At 55.1% G+C, this 25,306-nt stretch overlaps 1 protein-coding gene across 7 annotated transcripts in view; it reads left to right on the top strand.

Moving 5' to 3' along the window:
• Positions 1–24,521, top strand: part of BCAN (brevican) — a 33,808-nt gene extending 9,287 nt beyond the window's left edge. For 4 of the 7 annotated variants that reach the window (XM_054517642.1, XM_054517645.1, XM_054517644.1 and 1 more), the window contains exons 3-14: positions 44–436; positions 1,754–1,928; positions 3,387–3,514; positions 5,123–5,416; positions 7,346–7,591; positions 8,584–9,207; positions 12,730–12,837; positions 13,429–13,587; positions 16,048–16,130; positions 18,636–18,780; positions 21,236–21,418; positions 24,012–24,521. In XM_054517642.1, coding sequence (XP_054373617.1) covers positions 44–436; positions 1,754–1,928; positions 3,387–3,514; positions 5,123–5,416; positions 7,346–7,591; positions 8,584–9,207; positions 12,730–12,837; positions 13,429–13,587; positions 16,048–16,130; positions 18,636–18,780; positions 21,236–21,418; positions 24,012–24,037 — 2,564 coding nt within the window. In that variant the 3' untranslated portion in view covers positions 24,038–24,521. The remainder of the gene's footprint in view (positions 1–43; positions 437–1,753; positions 1,929–3,386; positions 3,515–5,122; positions 5,417–7,345; positions 7,592–8,583; positions 9,208–12,729; positions 12,838–13,428; positions 13,588–16,047; positions 16,131–18,635; positions 18,781–21,235; positions 21,419–24,011) is intronic. The other 3 variants (XM_036398020.2, XM_036398016.2, XM_036398022.2) reach the window with 3 other exon arrangements.
• Positions 24,522–25,306: the final 785 nt, after the last annotated feature.

Here is a 25,306-nt window from a genome sequence, read left to right as displayed (position 1 = left end):
GGGGCCCCAACCCTGCTCACAACTCCTCTCCTCTCCCACCCAGAGGACCCCAAGGCTCTGCAGGTGTCCATGCCACGGCACCCAGCCCTGGAGGCCGTGCTGGCAGGCGACGTCACCATCCCCTGCCTCATCACCTACCTTGGCCCCCAGCCCACCGCCAGCCCCGGCGGGCGCCGCGCCGTCCTGGGCACGCCCCGGGTGAAGTGGACCTTCATCTCTGAGGGCAGGGAGCTGGAGATCCTGGTAGCTCGTGGGGACAGGGTGAAGGTGAGCGAGGACTATCGGCTGCGCGCCTCGCTGCCCATCTTCCACCAGCGCTACACCAACGCCTCGCTGCTGCTCACCGAGCTGCGCCCCAACGACTCGGGCATCTACCGCTGCGACGTGCAGCACGGCATCGAGGACGGCCACGACATCCTCCACGTCAAAGTCAAAGGTACCTCACGGTGGCCAGAGGTGGCATTCAGGGCAGCTTGGGGCCCTCTCCTGGCTCGGCCAATGCTGCCCTGGCAGTGCAGCAGGATGACCCCCAGCAGGGGAATAAGGTGCAATGACTCTGGAGATTTCAGACGGCTTTATCAAGCTTAACTAATTGTTTTATTAAGCAATTGTTTATTAACAATTATTTTATTATATTATTTTATTGTTATATTAACTATTCCTTTATTAGAGAGTTGTTTTATTAAGCAATTGTTTAATGAATTGCTTTATAAGCAATTAGTTTATTAGTTTATTCATTTATTAAATAATTGCTTTATTAAGCAATTTTTTATTAAATAATTGCTTTATAAGCTATTATTTTATTAGTTTATTAAAGAATTGCTTTATTAAGCAATTATTTATTAAGTACTTGCTTTATTATAGTTTATTATTATAATTAGTTTAATAGTAATTAGTTTATTAAGTACTTGCTTTATAAGCTATTATAACTATATTATACCACACTCAAACTATACTATATTATACTATAAGCTTTATAACAAACTTTATTAGTTTATTAAAGAATTGCTCTATTAAGCAATTTTTATTAACTAATTGCTTTATAAGCTATTATAACTATATTATACCACACTCAAACTATACTATATTATACTATAAGCTTTATAATAAACTTTATTAGTTTATTAAAGAATTGCTTTATAAGCAATTATTTTATTAGTTTACTAAATAATTGATTTATTAAGCAATTGTTTATTAACTAATTGCTTTATAAGCTATTATAACTGTATTATACTATACTCAAACTATATTATACTATTCTACACTATACTATGCTATGCTATACTATAAGCTTTATAATAAACTTTATTAGTTTATTAAAGAATTGCTTTATTAAGCAATTACTTTATTAACTAATTGCTTTATAAGTTATTATAACTGTATTATACTACACTCAAGCTATACTATGCTATACTATACTATACTAATGAAAAACCTGTGACCCTTTTCCAACAATCATGACATAGCTTTGACCTAATTGGTCAATCAATCCAAACAACCATCACCGGTGTCCAATTAACAAACCCCTTCCTGTACACAATCCCCATAACACATTCCACATGTGCCAAACAACAGGAGCATCAAGTAGAGCTAAGAATTGTTTTCATTCCCTTCTCTGAGCTCTCTCACTGCCTTCCCCAGGAGAAATCCTGGGAAGGATTTCTCTGTGAAGAGATCTGTGGCCACGCCCTGGGTGCATTTGGGCTGGGGGGCCGCTGTGAAGCCCCTTGCCCACGGCCGCGTGTGCCCGCAGGGGTGGTGTTCCACTACCGGGAGGGCTCCATGCGCTACGCCTACACCTTCTCCGAGGCGCAGGAGGCTTGTGCCAGGATCGGTGCCAGCATTGCCACCCCCGAGCAGCTCTACGCCGCCTACCTGGGGGGCTACGAGCAGTGCGACGCCGGCTGGATCGCCGACCAGACCGTCAGGTGGGCACCCCCGAGCCCGGGGCTGCTCCCCGTTGTGGTTTGCTTTTGGGTTTTAATTGTTTCATTTGTAATGTGTTAGATTTCTTTATGGTAGAAAAACAGTTTGTTCCATACCCCGCTGTTCAGTTTCCCAAATGATTCTTCCCTGAGTTGTTTACCCCATATTTTCCTGCCTTTCCTTATGTCAATCTCCTCCACCCCTCCCATGTTTCCAAAATCTCCCCTGTCAATCCTCTAAACCCAGCCCCTGCAGCTTGTCAGTTATAGCTTTTTACACCCCTTTAGCCACAAAGTTCTGTCAGTTATGCTGATTCCCTTCACCCATTTGCCAATTATGTATTCACTCCTCCCTCCTTCTTCCTCATTGGTGTTAGGTTGATGTGAATCCACCCCATGTGTGGTGGAGTTCACAAGGGAAGAGATGAGAATCTTGACTCCATGTTTCAGAAGGCTGATTTATTATTTTATGATATATATTATATTAAAAGAAAAGGATAGATTAAAACTATACTAAAAGAATAGAAGAAAGGATTTCATCAGAAGGCTAGCAAGGAATAGAAAGGAATGATAATAAAATCTTGTGACTGACCAGAGAGTCCGAGACAGCTGGACTGTGATTGGCCATTAATTAAAAACAACCACGAGACCAATCAAAGATGCCTCTGTTGCATTCCACAGCAGCAGATAATTATTGTTTTTCTTTTCCTCTGAAGCTTCTCAGCTTCTCAAGAGAAAAAAATCCCAGCGAAAGGATTTTTCATAAAATATATCCGTGACACCCGTGGTCCTCCTTGCTGGCCTCTGATTGGTTTGCAGGCAGTCTCCTCCCCTGGACTGCCCCCCTTTATAAGCTGTTGTAATTCCCATTATCAGTGCTCTTCTGCTGTGTTCCCTTGGAGTTTGTTTGGTTGTAACACATCTGTCTGTGCTCCCTTTGGGTTTGTTTGGTTGCAAGACCTCTGTGTGTGTTCCTTCCAAGTTTGTTTGGTTGTAATGCCTCTGTGTGTGCTCCCTCTGAGTTTGTTTGGTGGTAACACCTCTGTGTGTGCTCCCTTGGAGTTTGTTTGGTTGTAACACCTCTGTGTGTGCTCCCTTTGGGTTTGTTTGGTGGTAACACCTCTGTGTGTGCTCCCTTTGGGTTTGTTTGGTTGTAACACATCTGTGTGTGCGCCCTTTGGGTTTGTTTGGTTGTAACACCTCTGTGTGTGCTCCCTCAGTGTTTGTTTGGCTGTAACACATCTGTCTGTGCTCCCTGAGTGTTTGTTTGGTTGTAAACATCTGTGTGTGCTCCCTCTGAGTTTGTTTGGCTGTAACACATCTGTGTGTGCTCCCTTTGGGTTTGTTTGGTTGAAACACCTCTGTGTGTGCTCCCCTGGAGTTTGTTTGGCTCTAACACCTTGGCCCTTCTCCCGCCCGTTCCCCAGGGTGTCAGCAGCTCCCCTGTGCTCTCTGCCCCAGGTACCCCATCCAGACCCCCCGTGAGGCCTGTTATGGAGACATGAACGGCTTCCCCGGGGTGAGGAACTACGGCGTGGTGGACCCTGAGGACATGTATGACGTGTACTGCTACGCTGAGGACCTGCCAGGTGCCCGTGGTGCCACCTCTTGCCCTCCCCTGCTTTTGCCTCTGTAACCTGTTGTAAACCCAAGTGAACCAGCTGCAGGTGCTGGTTTTGGGTGTGGGGACCTGCTGTGCCACTCCCTAAAGCATTGCTGGTTCCCTTTGGTGGCGTGTGGGGCTCTGTCCCTGGCAGCAGGCAGTGCCCAGGCTGGGCTGTGCCCGCAGTGATGTGCCCCAGACCAGCAGCACACTGGGTTGGGTGCTGTGCTTTGCATGAGGTGCAGATCCTGCCTGGCTCCGTGTGCCTGGGGGTGGCTGGTCCCTCCTTTTGGGGTCCCCACTGGCAGTGGCAGCTGCTGTGGGGTCAGTTGGTGGTGCCAGGGGTGAGGGACAGGGAGGCAGGGGCAGCTGTGGGGTTGGTACCTGCTGTGCCTTGGGGCAGTGGTCCCCAGCCCTCCTGAACGTGGAGCCTCACCACGGTGCTCACTGGGCTTCCAGGTGTCCTCAGAAATGTCCCACACGTGGATTGCTCAGTGCAGGGCATGGACCTGCTCCTCCGCAGTCCCATTCAGGGGCGCTTCAAAGTCTCAGCTCTGTTTGCAAGGGCAGGAATCGATCCCAGTGGCATGAGAGCTCCAAACGTGCCTGCACTGTGGCTTTCTGTGCATGGGCAGGGGTGCAGACAGGAAGGCAGGGAAGCAGGCAGGGGTGCAGGCAGGAGGGCACAGATGCAGGCAGGGATGCGGGCAGAAAGGCAGGGATGCAGGCAGGGAAGTGCTCAGGAAGGCAGGAAAGCAGGCAGGGATGCAAGGATGGAGGCAGGGATGCAAGGATGGAGGCAGGGATGCAGGGAAGCAGGCAGGGAATCACTCAGGGATGCAGGCAAGGAAGTGCTCAGGAAGGCAGGGATGCAGAGAAGCAGGCAGGGATGCAAGGATGCAAGGATGGATGCAGGGATGCACTCAGGAAGGCAGGGAAGCAGGCAGGGATGCAGGGAAGCAGGCAGGGATGCAGGGATGCAGGCAGGGATGCAGGCAGGGAAGCAGGCAGGGATGCAGGGAAGCAGGCAGGGATGCAGGGATGCAGGCAGGGATGCAGGGATGCAGGCAGGGATGCACTCAGGGATGCAGGGATGCAGGCAGGGAAGCAGGCAGGGATGCAGGGAAGCAGGCAGGGATGCAGGCAGGGATGCAAGGATGCAGGCAGGGATGCAGGCAGGGATGCAGGGATGCAGGCAGGGATGCAGGGATGCAGGCAGGGATGCAGGCAGGGAAGCACTCAGGAAGGCAGGGAAGCAGGCAGGGATGCAGGGATGCAGGCAGGGATGCAGGGATGCAGGCAGGGATGCAGGGATGCAGGCAGGGATGCAGGCAGGGATGCAGGCAGGGATGCAGGGAAGCAGGCAGGGATGCAGGGATGCAGGCAGGGAAGCAGGCAGGGATGCAGGCAGGGATGCAGGGATGCAGGGATGCAGGCAGGGATGCAGCCCTCCTCCAGCCCCCAGCATCCCTCCACACCGCAGCCTCCATCTCCAGCTCCTGGGCTCCTGCCGAGAGCACACGAGGTGAGGGCGCTCCGTCCTCCCTCATCCCCCTCCCCATCTCTGACTCCCATCTCCCTCCTCTCTCCTCAGGTGAGATCTTTTTGGAGACATCCCCGGCCCGGTTCACTCTGGAGGAGGCTGCGCAGCGCTGCCGGGCTCTGGGTGCGGAGCTGGCGAGCCCGGGCCAGCTGTACGCAGCCTGGAACGCGGGGCTGGACGCCTGCAGCCCCGGCTGGCTGGCGGACGGCAGCGTCCGCTACCCCATCGTCACCCCCCGGGAGCGCTGCGGAGGGGCCCTGCCCGGCGTCAAAACCATCTTCCTCTTCCGAAACCAGACGGGATTCCCCGATGCCCAGAGCAGATACGATGCGTACTGCTTCCGAGGTAAACTGGGAGGCAGCGACCGCTGGGAGGCTCCGGGAAGCGCCCGGGTTGGGGTGCATGTGCCGGGGTTGTGCTGGGATGCCTGGGTGCTCTCGGTGCTGGGGCTGTGCTGTCGGGGCAGGGCTGGGCTCTTTGGTACCGGCTGAAGCTGCTGTGCTAGGACAGGGATGCCCTGCATGCCGGTAGAGCTGAGAGGGGAGGCGTAACCTGCATGTCCTGACACTGCATGCTGACACCTCGATGCTCTGCACGGCCCTGACACTGCATGCTGACAGCTCTCCATAGGGCAGGAATGCTCTGCATGGCTCCAGCAGTGCATGCTGACAGCTCTCAGTAGGGCAGGGATGCTCTGAGGGTCCCAGCAGTGCATGCTGACACTTCTCAGAACAGCAGGGATGTTCTGCAGGGTCTTGACACTGCATGCTGACAGCTCTCAATATTGCAGGAATGCTCTGCATGGCTCCAGCAGTGCATGCTGACCCCTCTCAGTAGGGCAGGGATGCTCTAATGGTCCCAGAATCACCTGCTGACCCCTCTCAGTAGGGCAGGGATGCTCTGCAGGGTCCTGACACTGTGTGCTGACCCCTCTCAGTAGGGCAGGGATGCTCTGAGGGTCCCAGCAGTGCATGCTGACCCCTCTCCATAGGGCAGGGATGCTCTGCAGGGTCCCAGAATTGTATGCTGACACTTCTCAGAACAGCAGGGATGTTGACACTGCATGCTGACAGCTCTCAATATTGCAGGGATCCTCTGCACAGTCCTGACTCTGTGTGCTGACAGCTCTCAGTAGGACAGGGATGTTCTGCAGGGTCCCAGCAGTGCATGCTGACCTCTCTCCATAGGGCAGGGATGCTCTGAGGGTCCCAGCAGTGCATGCTGACCCCTCTCAGTACAGCAGGGATGTTCTGCAGGGTCCCAGCAGTGCATGCTGACCCCTCTCAGTACAGCAGGGATGCTCTGGGGGTCCCAGCAGTGCATGCTGACCTCTCTCCATAGGGCAGGGATGCTCTGAGGGTCCCAGCAGTGCATGCTGACCCCTCTCAGTACAGCAGGGATGCTCTGCAGGGTCCCAGCAGTGCATGCTGACTCTTGTCAGTACAGCAGGGATGCTCTCTCAGTGCATGCTGAGAGGCTGTGGCAGAGGAGGGAGGCCCTGCATGTCCTCAGTGCTTGGTGCCAGTTCACTGTGACAGACCAGGGGTGTCCTGCATGGCACCATCGCTCTGCATGGGCTCTGTGGGCACAGCTTCACGAGGGTTCATCCCCCAGGGCTGCAGGCCTGGGGATCACTCCTGGGGCCCTGGGGCTGTGGGGCGCAGCCTGCCAGGCTGGTTTGGGGTGATGCAAGGAGACCTGTGGGGAGCAGCAAGGTGAGCAGTGAGGCAGGACAGAGGCTGGCAGGGATAACGGGCACAGAAGGAGGCAGAGCTGTCCCTCCACTCCTCCTGCCTGACCCCACATCTCTGTGTGTCTGCTCAGGGCCGTGGGGGCTCACAGTGTGGGGATGCTGAGCATCTCTGGGCCTCAGTTTCCCCAACTCTCAGCAGGGAAAGCTTGGGTTAGGCAGGATTGACCCGTGCCATGACTCCACAAGCCCTGTAACCCACTAACCCCCCATGCATGTCTGCTCTCCCCGGGGTGGGGAGGGGGGCGTAGAGGAGGATCCCCACAGGGAGGGCAGTGCAGGGTTCAGGATCTGGCCCCACCACGTGCTGCTGAGCCCCACGGCTCCTGCTGGGGCTGCTGGCACTGCCTGGGAGGGCCTGATCCTCCCCCTGCTGACCCCATCTAGGAGGGGAAGGGGAGGCTGAGGAGAGCTGGCTCCCTCCTGGGGTGACAAGGCTCCAGGCCTGCTATGGGGTGAGCTCATCTCTGAGCGCTGCGGAGCCAGGACAGGGCAGTAATATCCCACTTTCTTTCTGCCCACAGAAGGGACAAACTCTTTCCCTGAGGCTGCAGGAAAATACCAAGGCCAAGAGCCCGAGGAGAATCTCCTCCAGGAGATTGTCACAGTGGCAGAAAAGCTGGAGGAGCTGCAGCTGCCCCGAGCGCCCGTGGAGCTCGAGTCGCGAGGGGCCATTTACGCCGTCCCCCTCTTTGAGGACCCTGACCTGGGCAAGCCAAGCCAGACCCCTGAAGACACCCTGGGGCCACTAGCTACCTCTGTGTCCTCAGGTCACCCCATCCCTGCCTCCCCTTCCCCACAGCCCTGGCCAGCCCCGAGGCAGGTCCCGTTTCAGCTGGGGAGCTCATCCCTGCCCAGGAGCATGGGGGACAGTGGGGACTGTCCCTTGCTGCTCGGTGGGGCCAGGGCTGGGGCACAGAGAGCAGCCACAGAACGGAGGCACCTGAGGGTGCCCAGGTCACCCCAGCTGTCCCCGGCCTTCCCCCAGCGCCGGGGCACCGGAGTGTTGGTGTAGGGCAGGGACAAAGGGACAGCTGCGTGTCCCAGCATGCAGGGCCAGTGCTGGAGCGGGTTTTGGCAGCACCGGGAGCTGCAGGAGGGAGCTGGCAGCTGGAGGGACACGAGGCGAGGGGCAGCGGTGAGGGGCTGAGCTCGGGCAGCCGCGCCCTGCGGAGGGGACAGCGTCACACGGGCTCGGGGCCACTCCCATCTCCCCGCACGGCTTTGTGCGAGCAGGTGGGCAGTGCCCGCAGGACGGACAGTGCTGGCAGGATGGGCAGATCTGGCAGTGCCCGCAGGGTGGACAGTGCTGGCAGGATGGGCAGATCTGGCAGTGCCCGCAGGGTGGGCAGTGCCCGCAGGGTGGGCAGAGCCGGCAGTGCCCGCACAGTGAGCAGAGCCGGCAGTGCCGGCAGGGTGGGCAGAGCTGGCAGTGCCCGCAGGGTGGGCAGAACTTGCAGTGCCCACAGGGTGGGCAGTGCCCGCAGCCCTGTGCTCTGGCGGGCAGTGCCCGCAGGGTGGGCAGCCTGGCAGTGCCCTTAGAGTGGGCAGTGCCCGCAGGATGGGCAGTGCCCGCAGGGTGGGCATAGCTGGCAGTGCCCGCAGTGCCCGCAGGGTGGGCAGCCTGGCAGTGCCCGCAGTGCCCGCAGGATGGGCAGTGCCCGCAGTGCCCGCAGTGCCCGCAGGATGGGCAGCCTGGCAGTGCCCGCAGTGCCCTGCCTGGCTCCCGGCCCTCACTGCCTTTCCGCCTTGCCCTTTGCAGAGGAGCCGCACGGAGCAGCCCCGGGCAGAGCTGGCAGCGCATTGGCGGAGAGCCCGGCCGGAGGGCGGCACCGCGGCCAGCCCACGGAGCCGGAGGGACCCACCGGTGCCCCAGCAGGTGACACGGAGCCTCCCGAGGGCTTTCCTCGTCCGCCCACAGAGCTCCCGGAGCCTCCACGGGACGCCTTGGGGCGGCCGGGCGGCCCTGCCAGCCCCGGGCCACCCGGGCACCGAGCGCCATCGCCAACCGGTGCCGCTTCTGCCGCCTCGACAGAGAGCCGAGAAGGCGCTGGAAGCTCCCGCCGCGGGCACAAGTCCGGCGGGACCAGCACCCCCTTTTCTGGGGCTGAGGACGCCGAGCTCTCCGGAGATGTCGGGGAGAGCCCCGGGGTGTCCCCGCTGCCCCCCGCGCCCCCGCACGAGGACGGAGAGGAGCACTCGGGGGCCGTGTGGCTGCCCTCGCCCGCAGCGACCCCGTGGCTGCCCCGCAGCAGCACCGCAGCGGCCCCGGGCACGCAGCGAGGGATGCCTGCCGCACCTTCCGAGGAGGAGGAGGAGGAGGAGGAAGAGCATCCCTCCGTTGGCACCGTGGACGGTTTCCTTGCCACCGTTCCGGGAGAAGCAGGTGGGACCCGCAGGGATGGCCTCAGCTCTCCCCGTCCTGGCACCTCTGGGGTGGTGGTGCCAGGGACCCCCAGCTCGGCTGTGCCCCTGCCCACCGAGCGGGCCAGCGTCGGGGCGGGCGCCTGCTCGGCCCGGGGTCCCTGCCGTGCCAGCCTTGCCCTCGGGGCAGCCGTGCTGGCCGCTCTGTGGCACTAGAGATAGCCGACACCTTTCCTTCACGCTGTGCTGCCCTCTGTCTGTCCGTCTGTCTGTCTGTCCGTGTCTCCTCTCTTTCTCTCTCTCCCTCTCTCTGTCTCTCTCTCTCTCTCAGCTGGGTAAGGGAAGGTTACAGGTCTGGAGAAGCGCATATTTGTCAAACAAATTGGTCTGATCTCTGCATGCACTTAAATCTCTTCTACTTCTGTGAAGTGTTTTAATGACTGTTTCCATGAAAAAGCCCCGATAAGCGAAAGGCGGCCCCAGTCCCTGCTCTGACTAACCGTGGTACTAATAAAGGGAATTAATTAAAAGCTTTGTAGAACAAGCATCTCGGCGAGCTCGTCCTTGCGCCTCCCCCACTGACGAACTAATCCCCGCCCCCGGCCCTGCCCTGCCCGGGAATGGGGTGGAAGGGACCCCTTGGAGGGGGAATCTGGGAGGGCTGGGGCTGCTTTTCCCCCTCCATGTGCCCCCAACACTGACCCTGCACTGCCCTGGAGCACTGGGGCTGCTTTTCCCCTCTCCATGTCCCCCAACACTGACCCTGCACTGCCCTGGGAGGACTGGGGCTGCTTTTCCCCCTCCATGTCCCCCAACACTGACCCTGCACTGCCCTGGAGCACTGGGGCTGCTTTTCCCCCTCCATGTCCCCCAACACTGACCCTGCACTGCCCTGGAGCACTGGGGCTGCTTTGCACCCTCCATGTCCCCTCAGGACTGACCCTGCACTGCCCTGGAGCACTGGGGCTGCTTTTCCCCTCTCCACGTCCCCCAGGACTGACCCTGCACTGCCCTGGAGCACTGGGGCTGCTTTTCCCCTCTCCATGTCCCTCAGGACTGACCCTGCACTGCCCTGGAGCACTGGGGCTGCTTTTCCCCCTCCATGTCCCCTCAGGACTGACCCTGCACTGCCCTGGGAGGGGATTTAGGGCTGGACACTGCATGGCAAGAGCAGGGGGACACAGGGGGGACACAGAGCCCCACCAGGACCACCCTGCCTCGTGCAGCTCTCAGTGGCACCCTAAAATCACTGCAGAGCCCTATGGAGCACAGCCCCCAGCCCCATGCCAGGGGCTGAGATGGGTGAGCAGAGGGCCCACGAGCTGCTGTGGGTGGGTGGGTGTCACCAACCAGCCCCACTCTGCCCCCCTGGGGGGTGACCCCAGCTCTGATGCCCATGCCAGTGCCAATCCTGTGCCCCATCCCGCTCCCTGCAAGGGAATCTGCAGCAGAGGGCACCATGTGCCCAGGGCACACCCCAGGGCATAACAGGAGCACACACAGGGCTTAAGAAATCCCCTGAATTAGGAATTCCATTTGCATCCACAGCCTGGCAACCTCCAGCTCTGTGATTTCCCTGCTAAAACTCAGAGTTCCCACTCTCCTCCTGCGTGGATGAGCACTTGTGAGAGGCAGACAGGGAGGGCAGTGCCCAGCCCAGCCCCAGGGCACCAAGGAGGCTCTGTGGAGGGTGGCCAGACCCCGTGGCATGGCTGCCTTTGCCTTGGCAAGGAGAGATGCCCGGGAGGAGCCAGCCGTGGGGCATTTGGGGGCCCTGGGTCACCCGTCCTGTCCCATGCCTCGCCCTGCTGGGGATGGATGAGCTGCAGACCCCCCAGCACCTCGTGGGGAGGGTGAGGGTGGCACCATTGTCCTTGGCACATCTCCACCGAGCCCAGGACCATAGAACAGGGCACGACTGGGCTGGAGTGGGTCAAGGACTTGGAGCAGGGCCTGGGCTGGTGCTGGCAGCAGCTCTGCATCACTCTGAGCTGGGAGCACACGCTGTGCTCTGGGCTCATTAATGACCACAAGGAGCTCCTGGGGCGGTGCTGGCTGGGTTATCAGCCTTGGCCAGGCTGCAGGTGACACCAGAGGGACAGGCCTGCTGGCACCTTGCTGCCAGGCCAAGGACACATGGCTGGGATGTGCCAAAGGCTTCATGGCCTGTGCTGCCCTCCCAAAACACTGCATCACCCCAGGGAAAAGCAGGAGCTGGTGTGATGGTGCTCACAGGGGTCCAGGGATGAGGGGAGAGAGGAGGATCTCACTCCATGTTTCACAAGGCTGATTTATTATTTTATGGTATATATTATATTAAATCTATACTAAAAGGATAGAAGAAAGGATTTCATCAGAAGGCTGGCTAAGAATAGAAAAAGAAATAATGAAAGAATGAATAACAAAGGCTTGTGGCTGGGACTCTGGCTGGGACTCTCTGTCTGAGCCAGCTGGGCTGTGATTGGCCATTGATTAGAAACAACCACATGAGCCCAATCCCAGATCCACCTGTTGCATTCCACAGCAGCAGATAACCATTGTTTGCATTTTGTTCCTGAGGCCTCTCAGCTTCTCAGGAGGAACAATCCTAAGGAAAGGATTTCCCATAAAAGATGCCTGTGACAAGCTGGGCCTGGGCAGAGGGAGTGGGCCAGGGGCTGGCATGGCAATGACCCCAATGAAGGGGAGATAAGAGCATCCAGCTCTTAATGAAGGGGAGATAAGAGCATCCAGCTCTCACCTCTGTGCTCCAGGAGAGGCCAAAACCCCAGGTCTGGCCAGCTCTGGGCCAGGGATGCTGAGCTGGGCACACCCAGGGCTGGAAGGGCGGTGTGGGACTGCCCCAGCCACCTCCTGGTGCACCTGAGAGCCTCACCTGGCCCAGAGCTGGCGGCCCCAGAGCCAGCTCAGAGCTGCTGGCTGTGGGACACTGCAGGGGTGAGGATGTTGGGTTGGTGAGTCAGGGATGGAAGGAAAAACTCCAGTTTTCAGGGGGATCAGAAGGCTCTGTTTAATGAGAGCAGAGGAACTTTTGTAATGGGACCTGCTAAGGTGATTGGTCTCAAAGTAGAAACATCTCACATTATTGGTGAGCTCAAAATTAGGAGCATCTAATTGGTCTGAAATTAGAAACATCTCACACTATTGGTGAGCTCAAAATCAGAAAAATCTAATTGGTTCAAATTAGAAACATCTCACACTATTGGTGAACTCAAAATCAGAAATATCTGACTGATTCAAAGTAGAAACATCTCACATTATTGGTGAACCCAAAATGAGAAATATTTAATTAGTCTGGAATTAGAAACATCTCACACTACTGGTGACCATGAATAACACACGGTGGAGAACCACAACTACAAACAATGCTGACAGAAAGAGAGAGATAAGAATTGTTTGAGTCCTTTCCTCTCCGGTTCCCAGGCTCAGCCTGGGAGAAACTCTCTGAGCTGAGATGCCCAGGAGGCCGTGGCAGTGCTGGGCAGCGCTGGGCACCGAGGAGGTGCCCGGGCCCTGTGGTGAGCACGGCTGCTGTCCCTTGCAGGTGGCTGTGTCCCCAACCCCTGCCTGAACGGAGGCACCTGCGTGGAGGACGGCGCCCAACTCACCTGCCTGTGCCTGCCCGGCTACGGGGGCAGCAGCTGTGAGAGACGTGAGTGCCCTGGTGCCACCCTGGCCTTGTGAGTGCCCTGTGCCACCCGGGCCTTGAGAGTGCCACCCTGGCCTTGTGAGTGCCACCCTGGCCTTGTGAGTGCCCTGGTGCCACCCTGGCCTTGAGAGTGCCACCCTGGCCATGTGAGTGCCCTGGTGCCACCCTGGCCTTGAGAGTGCCCTGTGCCACCCTGGCCTTGAGAGTGCCCTGTGCCACCCTGGCCTTGAGAGTGCCACCCTGGCCTTGAGAGTGCCCTGTGCCACCCTGGCCTTGAGAGTGCCACCCTGGCCTTGTGAGTGCCCTGGTGCCACCCTGGCCTTGTGAGTGCCCTGGGTGCCACCCTGGCCATGTGAGTGCCCTGGGTGCCACCATGGCCATGTGAGTGCCCTGGTGCCACCCCGGCCTTGTGAGTGCCACCCTGGCCATGTGAGTGCCCTGGTGCCACCCTGGCCATGTGAGTGCCCTGGTGCCACCCTGGCCACGCTGCCCAGCTCCTGCTGCAGCCCAGGGGGCACAACCGAGGGGCCATGAGGAGTTTGGGCTGAGGTGGGCTCCGTGCTCACCCTCTCCTCTCTCCCCTGGCTGCCTCAGCCCTGAGGAGCTGCAGCCCAGGCTGGGACAGCTTCCAGGGCTCCTGCTACCGTCACTTCTCCACCCGGAGGAGCTGGGAGGACGCAGAGAGCCAGTGCAGGCACCACGGGGGGCACCTGGCCACCATCCTGACCCCCGAGGAGCAGGACTTCATCAATGGTAGGTGACACTGCTGTCCCCTCCCTCCCGGCTGCTGAGCCCTGCAGGGCTGGGTTGGGGATTGACAGGAGGTGGAGCCCAGCCCTGCAGGGCTGGATGGACACACAGACGGACAGACAGACAGAGAGGCCAGAACATGGATGGTACAGGCAGAGATGTGGGAGCAGACAGGTTCAGCCCTTGGAGTGTGTGCAGGGATGGGAGCAGAGTGGGGAAGGGGCTCTGGAGCACCTGAGAGAGCTCAGGGTGAGGGAGAGGAGGCTCGGGGGGCACCTTCCCCCTTCTTACAGGGTGGAGTCACCTGGGGGTCGGGTTCTGGAGAGTGTCCAGGGATGGGGACAGAGTGGGGAAGGGGCTCTGGAGCACCTGAGGGATGGGGAGGGGCTCAGCCTGGAGAAAAGGAGGCTCAGGGGGGACCTTCTCCCTTTTTACAAGGTGGAGTCACCTGGGGGCTGGGCTCTGGAATGTGCCCAGAGAAGGGAACAGAGTGGGGAAGGGGCTCTGGGGCTCCTGAGGGAGGTGAGGGGGGCTCAGGGGGGACCTTCTCCCCTTTTACAGCTCCCTGAAAGGAGGGTGGGGGCTTGGGGTCAGGCTCTGGAGAGTGTCCAGGGAAGGGAACAGAGCTGAGGAAGGGGCTCTGGAGCACCTGAGAGAGCTTAGGGGGGCTCAGCCTGGAGAAAAGGAGGCTCAGGGGGCCCCTTCTCCCTTTTTACAGGGTGGAGTCACTTGGGGTCGGGCTCTGCTCGCAGGGAAAAAGGAACAGGAGCAGGAGAAGTTGCACCAGGGGAGGGTTAGGCTGGATATTGGGAAAATCCCTCCATGGAGACGCTGCCCAGGGGAGCGCCCATGGCTGAAGGGATTTAGGAGAGCTGTGGATGTGGCACTTGGGGACAGAGGTGCCCCTGGCTGTGGGATGTGGCTGGACTCGATGATCTCGTCCCTTTTCCAACAAAATCCCACAGTCCAGTGATGGGTGGGCAGAGCAGCAGAGGGGTGGGTAAATTTGAAAATTGGGTGTAAAGTTGAAGGCACAGCCATGACCTGCCTGAAATCAGCCTTGGAGGGATGGGGGAAGGCAGAGCAGGGGAGAGGCGCTGTGGGAACGGGACAGAGAGCAAAGAGCCTGCAGGAGCTGAGGGTGGAGGGGGAAGGGGCAGGAGAGACCTCACAGGGACACAAAGGGACAGGCAGGGCCTGGTTGGACCTGGAAAGGGACTGGTAGAGCCAGGTGGGGACTGGTGCAGACAGGTGGGGACTGGCAGAGCAAGATGGGGACTCACAGGGACAGGTGGGGACCTGCAGGGACAGGTGAGGACCAGGGGGGACAGGTGGGGACTGGCAGCGCCAGGCAGGGCCAGGTGGGAAGTGGCAGAGCCAGGTAGGGACCTGCAGGGACAGGCAGGGACAGGAGGGGACCTGAAGGGCAAGGTAGGGACCTGTAAGGAGAGGTGGGGACCTACAGGGACAGGTAGGGACGTGAAGGGACACGTGGGGACCAGGGGGAACAGGTGGGGACCTGCAGGGCCAGGTGAGAACTGGCAGGGCCAGGCAGGGCCAGGTGGGGACTGGTATAGCCAGGTAGGGACCTGCAGGGCAAGGTGGGGACCAGGAGGGACAGGTGGGGACGGGGAGGGACAGGTGGGGACTGGCATAGCCAGGTAAGGACCTGCAGGGAGAGGTGGGGACAGGTGAGAACCGGCAGGGCCAGGCAGGGACTGGCAAGGCAAGGTGGGGACAGAAAGGGACAGGTGGGAACTGGCATAGCCAGGTAGGGACCTGCAGGGACAGGCGGGGACAAGCGGGGACCTGCAGGGACGGGTGGAAACTGGTAAGGCAAGGTAGGGACCGGTGGGGCAAGGTGGGGACCTGCAGGGACAGGCGTGGACAGGAGGGGACAGGCGGGACAGGCGGGTGCCGGGCTCTGCCGCCCTCTCCCGGCCGGCCCTGTCCCGCCTCTCCGGGGTTGAGGGGCAAAGGGGATCCCCGATGTCCCTTTCGGGTGTCCCCAAACCTCCCAGCACCTTCCTGCTGCAGAGCGAGGGACACTGCCAGGTCCCCAATCCCCCTGAGCGCAGCCCTTCAGCCCCCTCCTGGAACCCAGGGCTGTGTCCCTGTCCCTGTCCCCACCACGCCCCGTGTCCCTCAGCAGCCCTTCAGCCCCCTCCTGACAGGTGGCACCCAGGGCTGTGTCCCTGTCCCTGTCCCCACCACGCCCCGTGTCCCTCAGCAGCCCTTCAGCCCCCTCCTGGCACCCAGGGCTGTGTCCCTGTCCCTGTCCCCACCACACCCCGTGTCCCTCAGCAGCCCTTCAGCCCCCTCCTGACACCCAGGACTGTGGCCCTGTCCCTGTCCCTGTCCCCACCACGCCCCGTGTCCCTCAGCAGCCCTTCAGCCCCCTCCTGACACCAGGGCTGTGGCCCTGTCCCGGTCCCTGTCCCCACCACGCCCCGTGTCCCCCAGACCAGTACAGGGAGTACCAGTGGATCGGCCTCAACGACCGCACCATCGAGGGCGATTTCCAGTGGTCTGACGGGAGCCCCTTGGTAAGTGGGGGCTGCCAAGCCCTGTGTGCCCTCACAGGGGGGGCACCACCAGCCTGGCACCTCCTCATGCTCCCCCCCAGGCCGGGATTTGGGGCTCCCAAACAGGAGCTGCCTGCCTCACCTGGCTGAGCATCATCCCCAGCCGCCTGATGACCCCTAGCTAAGCTAACAAACACGGCCCTCCCTCCAAGAACAAACCTCACAGCAGAACTAACTCTTGTAATCACATTTTTCAACTGATCCACCTTCACAATTGTCCTAACAGGAGCTGCAATCCACCTTATTGCCTCACACACCCTATGGTGCTCATAATGACACAACGAGGTGTCGCAGACATCTTTTATGGAAAATCCTTTCCTTAGGATTGTTCCTCCTGAGAAGCTGAGAGGCCTCAGGAACAACATGTAAACATTGATTATCTGCTGCTGTGGAATGCAACAGGTGGATCTTTGATTAGTCCATGTTAGTTGTTTCTAATTAATGGCCAATCACAGCCCAGCTGGCTCAGACAGAGAGTCTGAGACAAAGCCTTTGTTATCATTCTTTTTCTATTCTTAGCCAGCCTTTTGAAGAAATCCTTTCTTCTATTCTTTTAGTATAGTTTTAATGCAATATATATCATAAAATAATAAATCAAGCCTTCTGAAGCATGGAGGCAGATCCTCATCTCTTCCTCATCCCTGGACCCCTGCGAGCACCATCACAACCAGGCACTCTCCCAGCCCACATCACATCAGTCCAAAACTCCTCCACACGAGAACATTTTCTCATAGCCCCACATAAAATCCCCATAATGCTCCTAATCCTCAAACCTGAACTGATCTCCACTATCCCCCTATGCAAGTATAGTTTCAACCAAAACATGAGACCGTGACTCTAAAAATAGAAGTTAAACCCTTCTTACCTGCTGAGGTAAAAGCAGTGAGAGCTGCTAACTCTGGTATCTGGGTATAAAACCTCAGCCTCCTTACTTTCAAAGGATAACAGTAACCCAATGGTTTTATGATGCTGGCAGGGGGCTGTGTACAAATCACAAACGGGACGGGGCTGCTGTGGAACGGGCCTTGAGCTGTTTGATTTTCCAGCATCAGCCTCATTCCATGGTTATGACAATGGGAAGGTGCCAGCAGCTCACATCCCAGGCAGCAGACTAAGAACTCAATGTTACAGCCCACTTTATAAGTTTTGAACTTTATAAGTTCTTTTTTATAAGTTTTTTAACTAATTACACAAAGCAAAAGCACATTGACAGCAGTTCTATCCAATCACTATAAGCACACGTACCTTTGGTTAAAACAATGTTTGCTTATTTCAAATACAATACCTGCTTGTAAGCCTTAAAACACAATGCACACATTTCCATTATTAAGCTTTAACCTTCCTAATATCTTGCTAGATAAACTTTTTTGTAGCTTAGGGAGTTATTTTAGACAAGCGTTAATACACAGATCATTGTTCTATTTGTCTTTGTTTTTCTGCAGTTTAAATAATTTTTTTGCTGACCTATCTCATGGTTGCTGCTTAGCTTTAATCAGTTCTACTGTATCTGGGGCCTGCCTTTTGCAGCTTTCCCAAAACCCTCTGATTTTGTGCATTCCCACAGTCTTAGGAGCCACTCATCTTGGTGCAAGTCCAGGTGAAAGTCATGGACCTCTCACCAGTCCTAAACACATTCACACTGTGAAAAACGCCAATCACTTGTTTTTAAAATTTTAAATGTTTAATAGTAATAAAATGGTTATAAAAATAGTAATACAATTAGAGTAATAATAATTTGGACAATTTGAATTAGGACAATATGAGACAATAAATACAAAGAGTTACAGGTGTCTGGGTGCCTTTTTCTGGGCAGCACCAGCCTGAAAAAGGACCCACATTAACAAAGGATTAACCCTTAAAAACAGCAGCCTGTTGCATATTCATACACCTCATACATGAGGCATAAATTCCATTCAAACACAGGATTCTGTCTGGTCATCATCAACTTCTTCCTCTGAATCCTAAGAGCACCTTCAAGGTGGGAAGAAGTTCGTTTCTCCTGATAATGGAGCAATAAATTCTCTTTCTCTGAAAGACTGAGGTGTCCTGTGGCTGCTATCTCGCTGCTAGCCCTTCCTTTAAAAAAAGTATCCTACACAGCATCGCTTCTATTTTAACATTTTGTTATAACCTAAAACTCTATTTAACACAGTACTTAAGAGAATGAATACAGCATCACTTTCTAACACAACACATCTAATATTCATTTTAATATCTGTGAAAAGCCAACCATAAAATACCCGCGAAAAGCCAATCATAAAATGCATTTTTCACAATTCTCTTAACCCCAGTAACCCTCTCCACCCCCATCCTATTTCCATTTCCATCCAACACCAGAACAACCCCAGGGAGCCACACCTGGGGTTTGCCACGGAGGTGGCACCTCCTTCCCCATGGGGGTGGCACTGCCAGGATGCTGCCAGTGCTGGATGCCCCCTGCACCCCCTGTGCCCCCTGTGCCCGCAGCTCTACGAGAACTGGCACCCTGGGCAGCCCGACAGCTACTTCCTCTCCGGGGAGAACTGCGTGGTCATCGTGTGGCACGATGGTGGGCAATGGAGCGACGTGCCCTGCAACTACCACCTGTCCTACACCTGCAAGATGGGGCTGGGTAAGCTGGGCTCAACCGTGGCTTGTGGGAGCAAACAAACGGCACAATTTTTGTGAAATTGCAAAGTTGTAAAGTTGTAAAGTTGTAAATTTGTGAAAGTTGGATGTTCATTGCAGCGCTGGACGCGCGTGGGGGTGGTTCCTCCTAAAATGACATGAGTGCCTCTGGGGGCTCCAGATCCTTTTTAAGCTCCCTCTCAAATCCATATATGTGCAATTTCACGATTGGCCATAATTTCATTGTTCCTCAATTTCACAATAGGTTCATATGTATTCATTCCACTGATTTTGCGTGACATTTGCCGCTAATTCTTCTTTATCAGAAAGAACTCCTGGGTCAGGTTGATCTGCTCTCCCAGCAGTTTCTGTCTCTCTGTCTGTCTGCCCTCCCCTTTAATCTCTGTCCTTCAGCTGAAGAAATTCCTTAGAGCATAGATTTTTAGGAGAACAGGCAGTCAGACTAAGCAACGTTTGCAAGCTGCGGACCGAACTCAAAGATGTTCATTTTACCTAAATCAAAACGGATTTCTGGAAAATTTCCACTCTGCCTCACACCCCATCCTGAGGAGGGGCTTCACCACCGCCTCCACAGGGGGGAAATGAGGGCCTGGGACCTGTTTGGGCTTTCTGGGGCTCGCTCTGAGCTGGGGGGGGCTTTCCTGCAATGGCCCCATTTGGGCTTTTGGGGCTGGGGGGGGCTTTACTGCAATGTCCCCATTTGGGTTCTGGGCTTGAGGAGCTTTACTGCAATGCCCCTGTTTGGGATTTTGGAGCTTGGGGGGCTTTACCCCCTTTTGGGCTCGGGGCTGGGGGGGCTTTTAGCCCTGTTTGGGCTTTCTGGGCTGGGAAATGCAATGCCCCTGTTTGGGTTTCCAGGCTGGGGGGGGACTTTACTGCAATTCCCCCTTTTTGGGTTCTGGGATGGGGGGGCTTTATTACAATGCCCCTGTTTGGGCTTTCTTGGCTGGGGGGGCTTTATCCCCGTTTGTGCTCCAGGCTGGAGGGGGGGGTTTACCCCTTGTTGGACTTTCTGGGCTGGGGGGGGCTTTACTGCAATGTCCCCATTTGGGCTCTGGGCTGGGGGGGCTTTACCCCCATTTGGGTTCCAAGCTGGGGGGCTTTACCCCCATTTGGGTTCCAAGCTGGGGAGGCTTTACCCCTGTTGGGCTCCAGGCTGGGGGGGCTTTACCCCCATTTGGGTTCCAAGCTGGGGGGGCTTTACCCCTGTTTACCTGGGGGTCGGTCTCTTTCTCGGGGCAGCAACAGACAGAACAAGAGGACACAGCCTCAAGCCGTGCCAAGGGAGATACAGGCTAGAATTAAGGAGGAAGTTTTTCACGGAAAGAGTGGTCAAATACTGGAATCATCTCCCCAGGGAGGTGGCGGAGTCACCATCCCTCGATGTGTTTAAAAAAAGACATGGATGTGGCACTTGGTGCCATGATCTAGTTTGAGGTGTTAGAACATGGCTTGGACTCGATGATCTTGAAGGTCTCTTCCAACCTAGAAATTCTGTGATTCTGTGATTCTGTTTGGGCTTTCCAGGCTGGGGAGGCTTTACTGCAATGTCCTTGTTGGGGCTCCGGGCTGGGGGGGCTTTACCTCCGTTTGTGCTCCAAGCTGGGGGGGCTTTACCCCCGTTTGTGCTCCAAGCTGGGGGGGGCTTTACCCCCGTTTGTGCTCCAGGCTGGGGGGGCTTTACCCCCGTTTTTGCTCCAAGCTGGGGGGGGCTTTACCCCCGTTTGTGCTCCGAGCTGGGGGGGCTTTACCCCAGTTTGTGCTCCGAGCTGGGGGGGCTTTACCCCCGTTTGTGCTTCGGGCTGGGGGGCTTTACCCCCGTTTGGGTTCTGGGCTGGGGGGGCTTTATCCCCATTTGTGCTCCAAGCTGGGGGGGCTTTACCCCCGTTTGGGTTCCAAGCTGGGGGGGCTTTATCCCCGTTTGTGCTCCGAGCTGGGCGGGCTTTACCCCCGTTTCGGTTCCAAGCTGGGGGGGCTTTACCCCCGTTTCGGTTCCAAGCTGGGGGGGCTTTACCCCCGTTTGTGCTCCAAGCTCGGGGGGCTTTACCCTCCTTTGTGCTCCGGGCTGGGGGGGCTTTATCCCCGTTTTTGCTCCAAGCTCGGGGGGCTTTACCCCCGTTTGTGCTCCAAGCTCGGGGGGCTTTACCTCCGTTTGTGCTCCAAGCTGGGGGGGCTTTACCTCCGTTTGTGCTCCAAGCTGGGGGGGGCTTTATCCCCGTTTGTGCTTCGGGCTGGGGGGGGCTTTATCCCCGTTTGGGTTCTGGGCTGGGGGGGCTTTACCCTCGTTTGTACTTCGGGCTGGGGGGGCTTTATCCCCGTTTGTGCTCCAAGCTGGGGGGGCTTTACCCTCGTTTGGGTTCCAAGCTGGGGGGGCTTTACCCCCGTTTGTGCTCCAGGCTGGGGGGGCTTTATTACAACGACCCCTCCCCTCCTTGCAGTGCAGTGCGGGCCCCCCCCCGCCCTCACCAACGCCCGAGCCTTCGGCAGAGCCAAGCAGCGCTACGAGATCGGCTCCACCGCCCGCTACCGCTGCCGGCCCGGGCTCGCCCCGCGGCGCTCGCCCATCATCCGCTGCCGCGAGGATGGCACCTGGGAGCCCCCCCAGCTGTCCTGCCGGCCTGGTGAGTGCTGGACCCCCCCTCTGAGCACCCCCGATCGCGGGTTGCTGTTGGTGATTGCTGCCCTGAGATGCGCAGGAGAGGAACTGAAGAACGAGTCTGGACTCCTCGCTTTTCGGTCTTGAGGTTGTTTATTAATTCTTATCGATAAAGTTGGTTTTTTTCTGCCCAGCTGGGGTCTGTTACGCCGGCAAGGGCAGTTATTTACAGATGCCAATGAGACAGGGCTGCTGTGGAAACGGGCCTTGAGCTGTTTGATTTTCCAGCATCGGTCTCATTCCATGGTTATGACAATGGGAAGATGCCATCAGCCACAATCCAGGCAGCAGGCCAAAAAACTTAATGTTGCAACTCACTTTAAGAGTTTTTTGACCAATCACACAAAGCAAAAGCACATTGACAGCAGTTCTATCCAATCACCATAAGCATAAATACCTTTGGTTAAAACAATGCTTGTTTATTTCAAATACAATACCTGCTTCAAAGCCTTAAAACACAACACACAGAGCTCCATTATTAAGCTTTAACCTTCCTAATATCTCGCTAGATAAACTTTCTGCAGCTTAGAGAGCTGTTCAGACAAGCATTAATACACAGATCATTGTTCTATTTGTCTTTGTTTTTCTACAGTTTAAATAATTTTCCTGCTGACCAATCTCATGGCTGCTGCTTTAGCTCCAATCACAGTTCTGCTGTCTCTGGGGCCTGCCTTTTGCAGCTTTCCCAAAACCCTCTGATGCTGTGCATTCCCACAGTCTGCTCAGCAGGGCAGCCGCAGGCACTGTGTTGTCCTTTTATACAGCAAACTACATTTAACATATTTACACTGAATTCCCAATACCATCACCTGTGGTAGACAGTGATCTATTCTAAATATAACATATTTACACTTAATTCCCAATACCTATCACCCGTGTTAGACAGTGCACTTCTACTCTAAATATAACATATTTACACTGAATTCCCAATACCATCACCTGTGTTAGACAGTGATCTATTGTAAATATAACATATTTACACTGAATTCCCAATACCCATCACCTATGTTAGACAGTGATCTTCTATTCTAAATACAACATATTTACACTTAATTCCCAATACCTATCACCTGTGTTAGACAGTGATCTATTCTAAATATAACATATTTACACTTAATTCCCAATACCTATCACCTAGGTTAGACAGTGATCTATTCTAAATATAACATATTTACACTTAATTCCCAATATCATCACCTGTGTTAGACAGTGATCTATTCTAAATATAACATATTTACACTTAATTCCCAATACCCATCACCTATGTTAGACAGTGATCTTCTATTCTAAATACAACATATTTACACTTAATTCCCAATACCTATCACCTGTGTTAGACAGTGCACTTCTACTCTAAATATAACATATTTACACTTAATTCTCAATACCTATCACCTATGTTAGACAGTGATCTATTCTAAATATAACATATTTACACTTAATTCCCAATGCCCATCACCTATGTTAGACAGTGATCTTCTATTCTAAATATAACATATTTACACTTAATTCCCAATACCTATCACCCGTGTTAGACAGTGATCTATTCTAAATATAACATATTTACACTTAATTCCCAATACCATCACCTGTGTTAGACAGTGATCTATTCTAAATATAACATATTTACATTTAATTCCCAATGCCCATCACCTATGTTAGACAGTGATCTATTCTAAATATAACATATTTACACTTAATTCCCAATACCATCACCTATGTTAGACAGTGCACTTCTACTCTAAATATAACATATTTACACTGAATTCCCAATACCTATCACCTATGTTAGACAGTGATCTATTCTAAATATAACATATTTACACTGAATTCCCAATGCCCATCACCTATGTTAGACAGTGATCTTCTATTCGTAATATAACATATTTACACTTAATTCCCAATACCATCACCTGTGTTAGACAGTGCACTTCTACTCTAAATATAACATATTTACACTGAATTCCCAATACCCATCACCTATGTTAGACAATGAGCTTCTACTCTAAATATAACATATTTACACTGAATTCCCAATACCCATCACCTATGTTAGACAATGAGCTTCTACTCTAAATATAACATATTTACACTTAATTCCCAATCACCTATGTTAGACAGTGCACTTCTATTCTAAATACAACATATTTACACTTAATTCCCAATGCCCATTACCCATGTTAGACAGTGCACTTCTAAACCAATCCCAAAGTGCCACCATCACAGCAGAAAATGGAAACCAAGAAGAAGAAGAAAGGCTGGACACACCCAGATTCCTCCATCTTGTCCCCATAACCCCCATACCAAAAACCCTAAAATCTCCATTTTCACCCTGTGATCATTTTGTTATTACACCATTCAAACCTGTGTGACTTTCAGCTTCTCATACAAAGCTGGTAACTCGCTCCAGGGATCAGAATCAAATCCCCAGGTGCTCCGGGCTGCGTGCCAGGGTCTCTGAGCCCCCTGGCGGGGCCCTTGGACACCCGGAGGGATGCGCTGAGTTCCGACACCCCGCGGTGCTTTCCCTTCACCCGGCCCTTCTTGTGTCCCCTCAGGTGTGGTTCAGCCTCCCAACAAGTGAGGGAGTGCCCGGGCTGGCAGCCAGCACCTCCCCAGTGCCCGGACTGGTGTGGATGGGGACGGCACTGGGACCTCGGAGTGTGGGGTGAGCCCTCGCTGTTGGGTGTCCGCCCCCACTTTGTTTGTTTTATATCTGTACAAAGAAATGCTAAAAAAAAAAAAATAAAAAATTAAAAGAGCCCCTTGAAAGGAGCTGACGGTGCCCCCAAAATGCAGCACGGCAGGAGTTGTGTCCCCAGAGTCACAGCAGAGCTGAAACCCAGGGGACACCACGGGCAGGGGATGGCAGGAACGTGCCAGCATCACCCTCCCATCCTGCTGGGGACATCCAAGCTCTGCTGCGGCCCAGCGCCCATCCAGAGGGGCCTGGGGGGGATTCTGCACCTCCCTGGAGAGGCAGAAGCTGCTGCAGCAGCCTTGGAGTGGGTACCTGCTGCCCAAACCCCCTCCCCGTGCTTCTGTGGGTATTAAAACCAGTAAACAGATGGCACAGAGTCGTGAGCTGGTTATTTGGGGGGGCTGGCACCGGGGTGGGTGGCACTGCACAGCCACAAAGCATGGAGGGCAGCAACAGGGGGGAGCCTGGGCACAGAGACACCCCAGGAGCCACAGAAACAGGGAGAAACCACCCCAAAATGTGCCCAAATCAAAGAGACACCCCAGGAGCCTCAGAAACAGGAATAAACCATCCCAAAATGTCCCCAAATCCCAGAGACACCCCAGGAGCCACAGAAACAGGAATAAACCATCCCAAAATGTGCCCAAATCCCAGAGACACCCCCAGGAACTAACAAAACAGGAATAAACCACCCCAAAATGTGCCCAAATCCCAGAGACACCCCAGGAGCCACAGAAACAGGGAGAAACCACCCCAAAGTGCCCCCAATTCCCAGAGACACCCCCAGGAGCCTCAGAAACAGGAATAAACCATCCCAAAATGTGCCCAAATCCCAGAGACACCCCAGGAACCAACAAAACAGGGAGAAACCACCCCAAAATGTGCCCAAATCCCAGAGACACCCCCAGGAACCAACAAAACAGGGAGAAACCACCCCAAAATGTGCCCAAATCCCAGAGACACCCCAGGAGCCACAGAAACAGGGAGAAACCACCCCAAAATGTGCCCAAATCCCAGAGACACCCCCAGGAACCAACAAAACAGGAATAAACCACCCCAAAATGTCCCCAAATCCCAGAGACACCCCCAGGAGCCTCAGAAACAGGGAGAAACCACCCCAAAATGTGCCCAAATCAAAGAGACACCCCCAGG

The sequence above is a fragment of the Molothrus ater genome, chromosome 29 (genome assembly GCF_012460135.2).
Source record: "Molothrus ater isolate BHLD 08-10-18 breed brown headed cowbird chromosome 29, BPBGC_Mater_1.1, whole genome shotgun sequence".
Lineage (NCBI taxonomy): Eukaryota > Metazoa > Chordata > Aves > Passeriformes > Icteridae > Molothrus > Molothrus ater.
The sequence above is the reverse complement of the archived record's forward strand: the minus strand, read 5'-3'. Positions and strand labels throughout refer to the sequence as shown.